Source organism: Cinclus cinclus, chromosome 2 (assembly GCF_963662255.1).
Source record: "Cinclus cinclus chromosome 2, bCinCin1.1, whole genome shotgun sequence".
Classification (NCBI taxonomy): domain Eukaryota; kingdom Metazoa; phylum Chordata; class Aves; order Passeriformes; family Cinclidae; genus Cinclus; species Cinclus cinclus.
In genome coordinates, this window is record NC_085047.1 from 80083906 (window position 1) to 80096925 (window position 13020).

Here is a 13020-nt window from a genome sequence, read left to right on the forward strand (position 1 = left end):
GCATAGAAAAGAACACTTGAGACTAAGTCTAGAAAGCAAAGTTTTCAAAAATATTTTTTAAGCATGATTAGAATATTTTACTTGAAATGTAGCATATTTACATAGTTTCAGTTTGTGATTATCATGCAGTCCTTTGAGCAGGTTAACAGCAATGAAGGAAAAAATTAATGATTTCTTATACAGACTGTTCAGACTGTATTTATACTTCCAAAAGGGTTGTGTGTTAATCAATTCCATTTGAAGAAAAGTAATGAAAAGCAAGCAAAATAAATTCAACATCCTGAAAAATAGACAGCCTTGCACCTAGACAATTCAGGCACAGTGGACTTAAGTGAACTGCCAAGAAGAATTAATTCTGAGTACAATCTCACAGGAAAGCACAGACACGTGATTTGAAACTTTGAGCTAGGCAGATCATCCAGTGCTGGAGCTTACTGCTGGGAGCTGATGTGGTTTCTTAAGCTTTGGGTAACAAGTCATACACACTCACAAGCACAGATCTCCATTTCAGTTCCACTTCATTCCACAAGTAGGAGAACTAGAAACTACTTAAGGCACTATGTATATTGGGAATTATTTTATGTCTGAGATTATGGGCCACTCCTACATCTGCCAAAAAACATTAGCTCATCTACTGATGAATTTTCCAAAAATGCTTTCTTTGGAGAATTAAATTACCTTTGTAGATGCAGTAAAATCTAATCAGTGCATTTTCTGAACATGTTCCCTAGGTCTCTCTTACTTATAAATATTAATGTACAAAATCAGGGGCAAGCCATCACAAAATTCATACACTCTATGTATAAATTTAGAAGTGGTATTAGCACACAGAAACAGTAAACATCACACTGGGTTTTTAATACATTTAAATGCTGAGTATTTTTCAGTAGAATACTCCCAAGGGACCTAATTAACTAAATGAAGATTTTTGAGATTAGCAAACTTGATATGTAGATGAAAATACAGGCTAAGAAGTTTGAATTTGCACCAGTGACAAGCATATATTTTAATCTTTGTGCTTTGTAGATGCATGAGGTGAAGTGACATTTATTTTCTTCTTTTTATTGGGTAGCCCCAAGTCAGATAAGGTCATTTCACATGAAAACAAAATATCTATAAATTCTCCCATTTGTGATGATATTAACATAAATCAGATTATTATAACTAAACAACCTGCAATGCAAGACAGGATGATTCAAAAGGGATTGATGTCTAGCATCAGATAGGCAAGATCTTGGCTTCATGGTTATTAGGAAATTAATGACTTTGGTTTGTTCAGCAGATGACAGGTAGAATAAAATACAAATTAAATAAATTTGAAATATCATAATCCTAAAAAATATGAATCAAAGATGTCCAGTAAATGAAGATGGTTTCATCCACTCAGTACATTAGCAGACAAGTGTCCCACAGAAATCATTTTGGCAGTTTAATTCATTAATCAAAGTCTTAAAAAGGCTGTTTAAAACTACCATGGCATTTATCATTAGAGAAAATATATCAATAAATACAAATATTACTCTTTATTCTGAGTGAGCTCCTGGATGTATCTTTAATGCTACCATTTCCAAATGTTAGTCTCCCAAAGCACAATTCTGTTGATATTTTAGTATGCCCCTAAAGGAAGGACCATGAACAGAGGAATTTGTCACAATGACAGAAAAAAAATTCATCAGGGTATACACATGATTGAAGCATTTTAGGCATTCATAATAACTACATTTTTTCCTAAAATAAATCCCACTGAACAAGAACAGTACTAACAGGCATTTTTAAAGAAGAATTTAAAAATTAAGAATATTTTTTAAAGTTTGCTGGCATGTTGGTATGTGTCCATATATATTTTGTATATCTATTCAGCTAATTCACATATACATATATTTACAAGGTTAAATGTGCATTTTTAATTAAAAAGCAGCATCACTAAATTTTGCTGCTGACTGTTACAAAGATAGGGAGTTATTTTTTGTATGTATGTACAAAGCAAAATACTTTTTTATTGCAAGAAAAACACAGTCCTTCTTTTACTGCTCTCCATAAAAAAATTACATATAATTCTACTCTTCCATTGAATTGTATGAGAATGCTACAGATGGTTTGTCACATCTTGATTAGCTCATTTTTCACAATGCTCTTGTGACACTCTGTATCATTTACACAAGGTTTATTTGTCAAAATCCCATAGCACCTTTCTGACAACAGATGTTTTGAAATTCATCTATTTTGCTTGGCAAAGACTTATTTTAATGGATTTGACAGTATGATTTCAGTGATGAATTCGCTGGTCATTTAACTCAGTTTAGAAAAACTAAAACCAGACTCTGATAAATGTTCATTTTGTAACTCTTATAATGTATTTTAAAGCAATCATACTTATAAAATGTTGTTTGTTTGGGTTTTTTTCCTCAAATGATTATTCGTTCAAAACTATCCTGCATAAGATGCTTAAGTAATGACTTTGGCTTGATTGTTTCTTCACTTTCTCTCTTAAATAGCATGCAACTTTGAATCCACAGGTATTCCATGTATCACTTTGTGCATCAGGAACATGGATAGTAGAAGCTATGACAGCATTTTTTTCAGCGAGAATTCTTACAGATGAGAATTCTGAGACCTTAATGTAAACCAATGAATAAATATCACCATGTCTCATCATGAAGGAAAATAAACTCCGGGGTCTAATACTGCAGATTTTACAGGTGAGTAGCCCTTGTTCTGATTATTCTTTCTGAAATGTTCTGTGTCAGTGGTACAGGTTAACAGTGGAGTTATGTTCTAATTCAGTTCTCTTATTCAAGAATGTGACAAAGTGCCTTATGAAAAATGAATGAATGAAAAAGGATGAATTCAAAAGTCTCTATAAAGCAAGCACCTTCTCACCTGAAAAAATGTTTGGCATCTCAGTGCTGCAAGGCAGTCCTCTCATCCTCAAATGTTAATATTGGCAAATACAGAGTTTTCACCCAAAAAAGACTGCACAGGTGGTCAAGTACAATTGCTCAGTTAGCAAATCTCCCTAAACTTATTTTCCTGAAGAGTATCTCTTATAAAAAAAATCTACCATCATAAACTAGATACTCCAGTCTTTCAAATCACACACAGACTGCTTAATATAAGAGCCACCATAGATTTTGCCACTGATGTTTTCCTGCTCATCTTCACTGGATCCCAGTACTGTCTAAAAATGGCAAGACTTGGCTTGCATTAGGACTTACAACAAATAATTTTACTGCAAGAAAGCCATGTAAAATAAAATTGTGTGGATTTTGTTGATTTTTGTGCTTTTTCAAATGTGAACCATGGAAAAGAAGGAGGAAGCATCAGTCAGGACAGTTCCATGATTATACTTAAAATGATCTTCTGACCCAACCTAAAAAGGAGGTGTAGTATACATATCACACCACAACACATGGTGGCTTCTGTATAATGTAACAGAGGGTGGTTTGTACTTTATGGTTGACTGGTAGGTATTAGCCGTGTTTCAAGTGATACTTAACATTTTCACTCTTCACAATATAATCCTTTTGTTATAAAACAACTTGTTTCCTGAGGACATTGAGTAAGTTGTTACCATTTCTGAATGCTGTTTGAATACCACAAAATTTTTTAAAAATTAGGGAAGTCACTGCAACACCATTTTACTCCTTTTATTTCTAAGGTTCTAATACAAAGTACTGGACAGAACGTAATCACCAAGGTACCACTTTTCTCCGTTAACTCCTGGTCATCCACCCTGAAGAAGAGCTGCCTGCAAAACGTGCAGGTCTGCATGGCAAGGCCCTGGCTGGGAACGGGCAACAGGGAGGTGGACCTGCACCTGGGCACCCACAGGGATGCCGAGAAGCTCTCCCTCAACTGCTGTGCCTCACCTCTCACTGTGCTGACTGGGAAGTCATGGAGCAGTGAGGAGCGGGACCCCTTCACTACAGGCTGCACCTGCCGAAACCATTGATGGCTCAGGGAATGGGCTGGCGACCGACGGTCCCCGGACACCCAAAGCGCTGCGCGCTCTTTGTCCTTCAGAGAGAATCACAAGCCAGACGGGGAGGCGGGAGGCAGCGGGCGGGGCCCCCGAGGGGCTTCCTGCCAGCAGCACACCTGTCGTGACCCACAGCGGAGCCCCGGCCCGGACAGCCGGGCAGCAAGCCTGGCCCCGGGGGTCCCGACCGAAGGTCCGCGGGCTGCCGCCCTCCTCAGCCCGCGGAGCCCTTCTCCCGCTGCCGGGGAGCCGGGAGCCGCCGGCAGGCAGGACCCGGGGCGGCGCCCGGTCCGGGAAGTTTCTCGCCACAGGTTGCCCCCTCCCGCCAGCCCCCCGGGAGCCCGCGGGCGGGCCCGGCCACAGGGACGCACCTTGGCGCCGCAACCGCCGCTTCTTGAGCCCGAAGATGCGGACCTTGGAGAAGATGTCCACCAGGTTGCCATTGCAGAGCCCGCGGTTCTTGTTGGGGCTGTTCCGCCTCCTGCTGGCCGAGGGCCGGTCCCAGTGCTGCTCCCTCGCCTGCCGCTTCTGGCGGATCAAGCCGCTGGCGATGGCCGCTGCCATGGCTGCTCGCCGGCTCGCCCACGCCGGGCAGGGAGGAGGGAGGCGGCGAGGCGCTCAGACCCGGCGGGAACCCATTCCCGGGGACGCGGGCGAGCGGGAGCTTCCTCCGGCCCGAGGCGCGGCTGCGAGGGGCTCCCGCACCGTGCGGCCGGCCGGAGCTGCCGCCGCCGAGGGTCACCGCATGGGTGCCCCGCCGTCCCCCCCGCCGTGTCCCGGCGCAGGGACACCTGCTCGGGCGGCTGTCTGCGGGCGGGCTGGCGGAGCGGAACGGAGCGAGCGGGACTCGGGGCAGAGTCGCGCCCGGTCAGCTCCGGTCGGGTCGGGTCGGTCGGGTCGGGTCGGGTCCGCCAGGCAGCGTCGCCTCCCCGGGCTTCCCCTCAGCCCCGAGCCGCCGCCGCCCGCTCGCCCGTCGCTGCCATCGCCACGGCCGGGGCGGCTACCGCCGCCTCTTCCCGGCTCCCGCCTGATGATTGCCAAGTGCTTCAGAAATCAGCATCTGGAGAGAGCAATCTTCTTCTCCGGGGAGAGCTGTAATCACGGCTCCTCGGTCCCACCCCGCTCCAGCCTCCCCTACACACACGCACGCACACACACATACACACACACACACACACACACACACACACACACACACACACACACACACACACACACACAGGCACGCACCGCTGGAGCTTTTTTTGTCCTCCCCAAGGCGAGGGGCGGCGAGGGTGAAAGCAGTGGAGGAGGGGGAACGGGGAAAGGCAGAAGAAAAAAGCACAGGGGGAGAGAGGCGGAGGGACGGGGTGATGCTGATGTGGTTTTCTGGTGGGAACCAGGAGGTTCCCGGAGGACCCGCCACCAGCTGCTCCTGCCCCCCGTTAGGTTTCCAGGCGGCTTCGTGCGGGGCTCCCTTGCCGGGGGAAGAAGGAGGGTCCCTGCACTCTGCCGGAGGGGCGCATGGCCCTCCCCGTTCTCCTTCGCCCGCCCCGGCACACCGAGGATCCCTGTCACGCACCCTCTCTCCAGCTCCCCGGCAGCGGCTCCCTGCCGGCCGCCCCGCCGCCCCCAGCGGTGACACCCGCACCTGTCCCCGTCCCCCGGCGGGGATGCCGGGGGGCAGCGCAGGCGACACCGCGCTCCGCCAAGGGCACCCTGCCCCGAGCAGCCCCTCCGGCGGCCAGCCCGTCCGCAGCTGGGCAGGCCCGCCCCTCCTCGACCCGCAATCCAGGAACGCACCGAGAAGCAGGGGAAGTCTGGAGGCAGACGGGGTTCTGCCTCATAGGAAGGTGTTGGAGCAGTGAGGAAGAAGCACCACCTGCGGGGCTGAGGGACTTCCAACCCAAATACCAAAGGGATTCCATGGGGCACCCACAAACAGCCACAGCGGGTGGATTTACTGATCAGCAGCAGCGTGTAAAATTATAGGCTATGTCTTGGAGCACTTAAGGAAGCACCAGCCAAGCTCACTAGGCACAGAACGCCTAAGAAGTATCTGCCCCGAGAAGTTCGCAAGGCACTGCAAATAGTAAATATCATATAAAATAAGACACCCCCCCCCCCCCTTCTTTCCTTGAATCTTTCCCTGTTGGCTCGTCTCCCTTTTTAAATAATGGCCAAAATGTTTCAGATTTACTTTCTGCAAGCCTAATGGTCAAACTTCCTGAAGTTGTAGCTAGCCAGAGGAAAGTAAAGGTAGGAAACAAGCAACCACACAGGAAAATATGAAGTTAGCCTATACAGGGCAGATGCTTGCACAGGCAATTATAAGGCAATATCTATTTTTATACTGTTTTCACAGTACTCTAATTTCTTATTAGATGGTCTTGCCTTTTTGTTGTTTTTTTTTTTTTCTTTTCAGACTTGGAAGTGTAAATATCCATCCAGAAAAATTCACTGCTTTGCAATACTAATATGCAAGAATAGGCTCTTGTTTCAGCAGAGGCTTCAGCTTCTTTGATATTGACCATTTTCCCCCTAAATCCTTTAATCTACAAAGTGCTATTTTTATACAGAGGGCAAAAGTGTATGGTGGTAACTCCAGTATACAGGGATTTTGTATTAATACTAGACCAACTAGGAACAGAACATGCACAATCGGATCTGGATAATACATTTTAATTCTATTTAAAAGTGTCTCTAAAGAGATTCAGCTAAGACTCATTGGATTTTCTATCTGGCAATTTTTACAGAGCAGCAATTTCCTTACAACGGTTACAATTGCCTTAACTAATGCAATTAGAAAGAGAGGTGGTTATTTTTTAAAAGGAAAACAAAAATGAATGTCAGTGCAGTATTTTGGCACACTGCTTTCATTTTCCTTCCTTCTCAAAAGTGGGCAAGACACGGAGTGGCCTTCCTTAAGACCCCTCAAGAGGGAAGCGCTGCTCTGAGAGCCGCCCTGCCCCTGCCCGGTGCCGCCCGGCCGCGCTCCCTGTCCCGCTCTGTCGCTGCCTGCAGCACCACGGACAGCGGAGCAGCCCCCGGCACAGGGACACCCCGTCCCCAGGCGGGGGAGCTGACGGGACACAGCCCAAAGCCAGCTCGGCCGGGCTGCTGGCTCCGAACAAAGGAATGAATGGAGAGGGAGTAGAGTGAAACAGAGGCCAGCCACCCACTCTCTCTCATTTTCTCAAGCATGCAGAGGTATAATACATAATATAACCCTAACGTTTGCATGAGAAACTCTCTCCAAAAAGGTGTGGGTCCCGTGTTCCTCTTTATAGTATCCGATTATGCTATGCATTATATGATGGTAATATCTAATAGTAGTACTATCTACTACTATTGTTCCTTTCTGTATTTTCCTTCGAATACTGGGCCGTTGCCAAAAGACACTGACATTTCATCACAACGTGATCCTCAGGGTGATGGCAAAGAAAAGCAAGAGAGAGGGTGAAAATAGACGGTACGCCTATAGACAAAGAGAAAATGTGTTTCTTACTCCCGAATTAAAAAAAAAAATAATAAAATTAGCTTTGTACTCACATCTCAGAAATGCAGAGCAGTTGTTTACTGCTTGGGGTTTTACAAAGAAAACTCAAGAGAGCCATCTGGCGTCCTAACCTGTGATAAAATGTGTACAGTGCTAGTCAAAGTGAAGGTTCTGCTAACAGATGGATTGTACAAGTATGAACAGCAGTTACCTTAAAAACCAGGAACTGCATGAGAATGTGCAATTAAGACAAATGGATACATGTTAGTTATTAAATTTTCTACATTAAAACAGAGTTTTATTTCTGATTAACAAAACTCTGGATATGAAAACAAACTATTAAAAGCCAAAGAGGGGGAGAAAAGATTTTCAATGCTTTTTGTTCTCCCATCTGTTCATTTCTAACCGGTAATTTATTATGGATTTCAAGGTTTTTTCTAAACGAAAACATAGAAACTATTAAATTGCTTTCTTGGATGAATTTTAGACTAAAACAAATAAATGTATATAAAATGTGTATAAAATACTTGCTTTATTATATGTTAGGGTATGAAACATTATTATTCCTTAATTTATTTTTTTTTCTGTATAACTGGGAGCAAACCATATCCTATTTCAGCTAATTTAACATGTAAATTTCAATGTGACCTTTTCAGGCATCAAAGTTCAATATTAAAATATACACCATTGATATTTCTGTATGTGCGTATACTAAAGATACATAAAATACATAAAACTCTTTTATAAGAAATTCCATTGGGGAAAATGCTATCCAATAATTTATAGTCTGTCCTTACCTAGATCCATGGGCTATGAAATTTAAAAAAATGAAAGTGTCATCTTTACATATTATGGGCTGTGGGGTATTTTTTGTTGTTATTGTTTTGTTTTGTTTTGTTTTGTTTTTTTAACTTATTATATGTTTTGCAATAACTTAGATAATGTTACAAGATGCAGAGTAATACCTGTTCAATGCAGTCATGAAAACTCTACAGAGATCTTCCTTTTATAAACCATTTCAATATAAACAAAAATATGTTTCTACAGGTATGTAGTCATGTGTACATGCTCCACCCAAATTTTCTGCTCACAGATACCCTGAAACCATTATTGATATCAAAACTGAGCCAAAATAAATCAAATAAAGCCCAAATTTCTTACAAGCACATATTTTCTACAAGTGAAAAATTATTATTACATTACTACTAAACATGTTTAAGTTTCATGAGCTGTGGTGAAGTTTTTATTGCACTTGCTTGCAGAGAGTAGGGCACACACAGTTCACTTGTCCAGTTAAATACACTTGAAGATGATGAGATAAAGTCAGCTTACATTCTAGGAGTCATTAATAAAGTATGGTGGGATTCACTATACTTTAGATGTTCTTTCAGACTCTACAGAGTTGAAGATTGTTTTGTGTCTTTGCAAAGGTTTGGTTTTTCCTTTGGAAGATGTTGTGTTCTGTAGTAGCAAAAGTATTAGCACCTTACTCCTTATACCATTCAAAATAGAAAGGATGGTCTAGGGGTAAAAGTACCAAGTTAGGCCTAACAATTGAAAGGAATGCATAAAAGTACATCTACACCACTGGGAAAATTTATTTTTTCCAAGAAGAGACATTTCCAGAGTGGAGAAATTACTTGTTTCTAAATTGTGATGGTTTTATTTAATCACCCTTGTGGTGCTTCTGATCAGACTGCAGACTGATTGCCAAAATACTGTTTTCAGCTGAAGTTGTGATTCTGATTTGTTGCTTTTGATGGAAAAATAATATTGCTGGTAGTTTTGACGGACCATAATTAAAGTGTCTAAATTCAATATACATACTAAGAACCTTCCAATCCCCCAAATAATGTAAGAAAATGTGATACAGTCCTAGAAACAGTATTATTCATGTAATTGCAAAATGATATCTTCCCAAGGCATGCAGTGTGCATGTATGGGTGGGATGGGTGTTGGTAAGCAACGTAACTTTCAGTTCTTGATTTCATTTTCTTGGGGAAAAATGATGAAGCAAGAGAAATAATGACGTGAACAAGGTGAAACATTTGGCTTATTCTATAGGTTGGTAAGTGTTTAATTGTACAAAACTGAATAAGATAGAAAAACGTTTGCCAACTTAAAAGACAACATTTTTCATGAGCAGACCAGTATGGAGATATTAAAACATAGATAGGAGTTCCCTTTTCAGATCATTTATGTGCATTCCATGTTTTTAAGAAGACTAGTATGGTATGATTGTGCAATGAGCTGCAAACACTTTAATTTAGATCAGTTTTATATGTCCTTGTCTGTTAATGTGGTTATAATCCTCCTAATAAATTATTACAAATTTCCAAAAAGGCAATGTACTATGAAGCACTAAAATTTATAATCCTTAACACCCTGAACACTTGGTGCTCATTGATTAGACTTAGAAGAACATTAATAACAAAATTTGTTTAACATGATAATATGCTTCACAGAATTTGGATTTCTATCCTTTCAACACTTCTTTGTGTCAAAAGCACTCAGCTTTCAGTCCTAGCATTCAGCATGCTAAGGAGCCAAAATCATACATATTAAAATGTATTAAATACATAGAAGGTACTACGGAGTATGAAGGTACTAAGGTACTTTTTAAAATAGGTCAGGTGAATCCATTTAATTAAGACAAAAGTAAGATTCCAATATGTTGTTCAAAGGACTGCATATATTTCAGCCACCTTCTTCACAGGCTTTGGACTTATTTGACCTTATGATGTACCCAACTCATAAGAAAAAAACATTAGAACATAATTCCTGTATATGCAAGAATAAATTAATGCACCATGCAAAGAAGTCCAGCATTAGAGGACTGGTTATGCAGAGAACTATCAAAACATCCCATTCAAATACATAACAACTACAATGCTGCCTACAGCAGCTCAGGTGCAATATTTCTTCTGCATTGACCATTCACCTCTTTTACGTGTTTCATTCACTTCTTTCACATATTTCCTGAGATACATCTGTAACTAAAAGAACTGAGTATCTCTACATTAGATACTGTTTTACTGTTTAGACATTTCATAATTCTTAGATTGTTTGGTTTGCTTTTGCTTTGTTCAACTTTGCTTTCCCCCTTCCCTTTCCAGTGCTAAATTGCTTGGATCATCCTGCAGTAATGAGTCCTATAGTCCTGTGTTAAGTAAAATACCTGTTTAATGCAGAGTTTAATTTTTTATTCCATGGGCTACATCTTTCAACAGGGAAAAAAGGTGTATGAAGATTCTTAACGCTATTTTTAACAATTGATCTTTCAGCCTGATAAGATGTATGATTACAGCTAACTTTTAGCAAAGCTCCTGTGACATCTTTCATGACTCTTCCTGTTTTTCACTCTATCTGTCCTCTACTTCTGATACCACTTCTTTTGAGACCAGGTGAACAAAGGAAACCAGCTGGGTCAACAGGAGTATCTGTACAGCACACAGATTATATAAGGATCGCCAAAATAGCTCGTCCAAGCCCAAAATTTAAACCCAGTAAGTATCTTTTAAACAGTTAGCATCAACAGTGAAGGAAGAAAAAAATAAAAAATAATCAAGATCACTTTCAGTGTATAATCCAAAAAAGTAATTAGAAATTAAATACATGGTAGTTTCTGCAGTGACATATATTTTACCTTTAAAAATGAAATAATCTCTACAAAAAGAGGTTTGTAATGACTAATAACAGATACACATCATCATTAATTTTGTTCTTACTGAAGCTAATAGCAGATCTGCCACAAGACTGCTTCAAACAAGGTTCTGGTGACACAAGCACAAAAAAGGACTTTCATTAAAGAAAAACAAACAGAAACAGCACCCCCGCATCTTTAGTCCACACAGCTGCAGAGAGCAGTTTAAGATTTAGAGGCCTAAAAACAGCATGGAGAGCTTCTTCATTAATATGCACAGCTTAAGCCAACATCTGTTGCGTTTACTTATCTAGCCACAGCAGGACTTGTCTGCTTTGCCTGACTTCTGAAACATGCAACAGACTTTGCTGCTATTCTCTCAAGTAACTGAAAGTCCCTGTAAGGTGAGTCTGCTTAATTTTGTTCTACAGAAACAAAGGAAACACTGTTCCTAAGGAATTCAGTCTCTACAGTGAATTTGGTCTGGAGTCAGGACAGCTGGCAGAGCATGTAAGCTGCTATACCTGTTTCATGATACTCTCCAGTGAGGATTTCCTGCACCTAGAACATATTTGCAAATTGATTTCTTGCTTTCCTTGGAATAAATATGAAAACACATGACAACATGAGAAAAAAATGTGTAATATTTCTGAACCCTTAGAATAAGGAAGATGTTGGATTTTGACCATTTCACAGACATCCAGGTGAAAAAGCACTTGATATCCATTAAAATAAAATACTGAACATAAAAGATAGTATGAGCAGAGATGCACATAAATTGCTATGTTAAGAAGGGGATGATTCCCCTCAAAACACATCTCATAATCTTTAAAATATAAAAAGTGATTCTTACCAGTGACAGGAAGAACTGGAACCTGTCTGCCCAAGTACTTGAATGCACACAAGCACACACAAACACATCCACACCACCACTTTGTTTCTTGGAAGAAAGCATGAAAAATACTCCCTGTCAAATAACCTAGGAAGAAATGGTCTTATTTTCTGCTATGTGACCTAAAATTGACAGTGTGATTAATTTCACAAAATAACTTTCAGATAGTCATCTTTGTTTGCAATTATTCTACCATTTATTTTCAAACAACTTTTGCTTTGCAGTCCCTTTGATACTATTTTTAAGACATAAAAGGAAAGGAAAAAATTCTGATTATTTTTCAGTTTTTTACAAGGAAAAAAAACCCGAACCAGCATTCAGTTTTTTTTTTTTGTTCTGTTTTGTTTTGTTTTGTTTGTTTGTTTGTTTGTTTCTTCAAGAGGGACGGTCATACAGTATTTCTCTCGGTACTGAAGGGAGAAAATGTAGATATAGAACAATTCTGGCTAATGCCATGTTCATCCAAAGGGTAAGCCTTGATCCCCTCTCAGCTCTAATTACAGACATATCTCTTCCTTTGGGGTTCATACACAACCAATATTCTCCAAAATAAGTCCCATACTGTGTTCCCCTTTCCAAACAAACAGAAAATTCAGTGCATTGCCTAATACTCTTATTGAATGCAATAAATTGATGATAGACATATATATCTGAAAAACAAGTATGGCTAGCTTCTTTTTAGTTAATGTAGATTTCCAGAAGCATTTGACAAGCTAATATAGTTTATATTAGCATAGGAACAGATTTCTCCTTTCTTCCCCTGAATGTTTTTTCATTCTATATTATTTTCTTTGACTGAAAGATTTTCTTTGCATTGATACCCTGTTGTTAAGCAAAAGATGCAAACAAATATTATCTATTACAAAAAGAAAAAAAAAAAAAGCCAGGAGGAAGCTTTTTAGATATCAGCCTCCCCTTCTCTCTGAGTTAATCAGTTTAATTCTGCTCTAGCTTCATCAAGAGCAGTGGTACTTGCTGTACTTGCTGTATCAACATTTCCATTTTACTTCTTCCAAAATAGAAACATT

General features: G+C 40.8%; 1 protein-coding gene across 3 annotated transcripts in view; it reads right to left on the bottom strand.

Annotated features, from left to right (window-relative positions):
• FGF14 (fibroblast growth factor 14) overlaps nt 1-13020 on the bottom strand; it is a 376323-nt gene that overhangs the window by 113792 nt on the left and 249511 nt on the right. Inside the window, exon 1 of one of the 3 annotated variants that reach the window (XM_062514939.1) lies at nt 4351-4543. The exons of the other annotated variants lie outside the window; for them this stretch is intronic. Coding sequence (XP_062370923.1) covers nt 4351-4543 — 193 coding nt within the window. Of the gene's footprint in view, nt 1-4350; nt 4544-13020 lie in introns of those variants that run through there. 3 annotated transcript variants of the gene reach the window in all.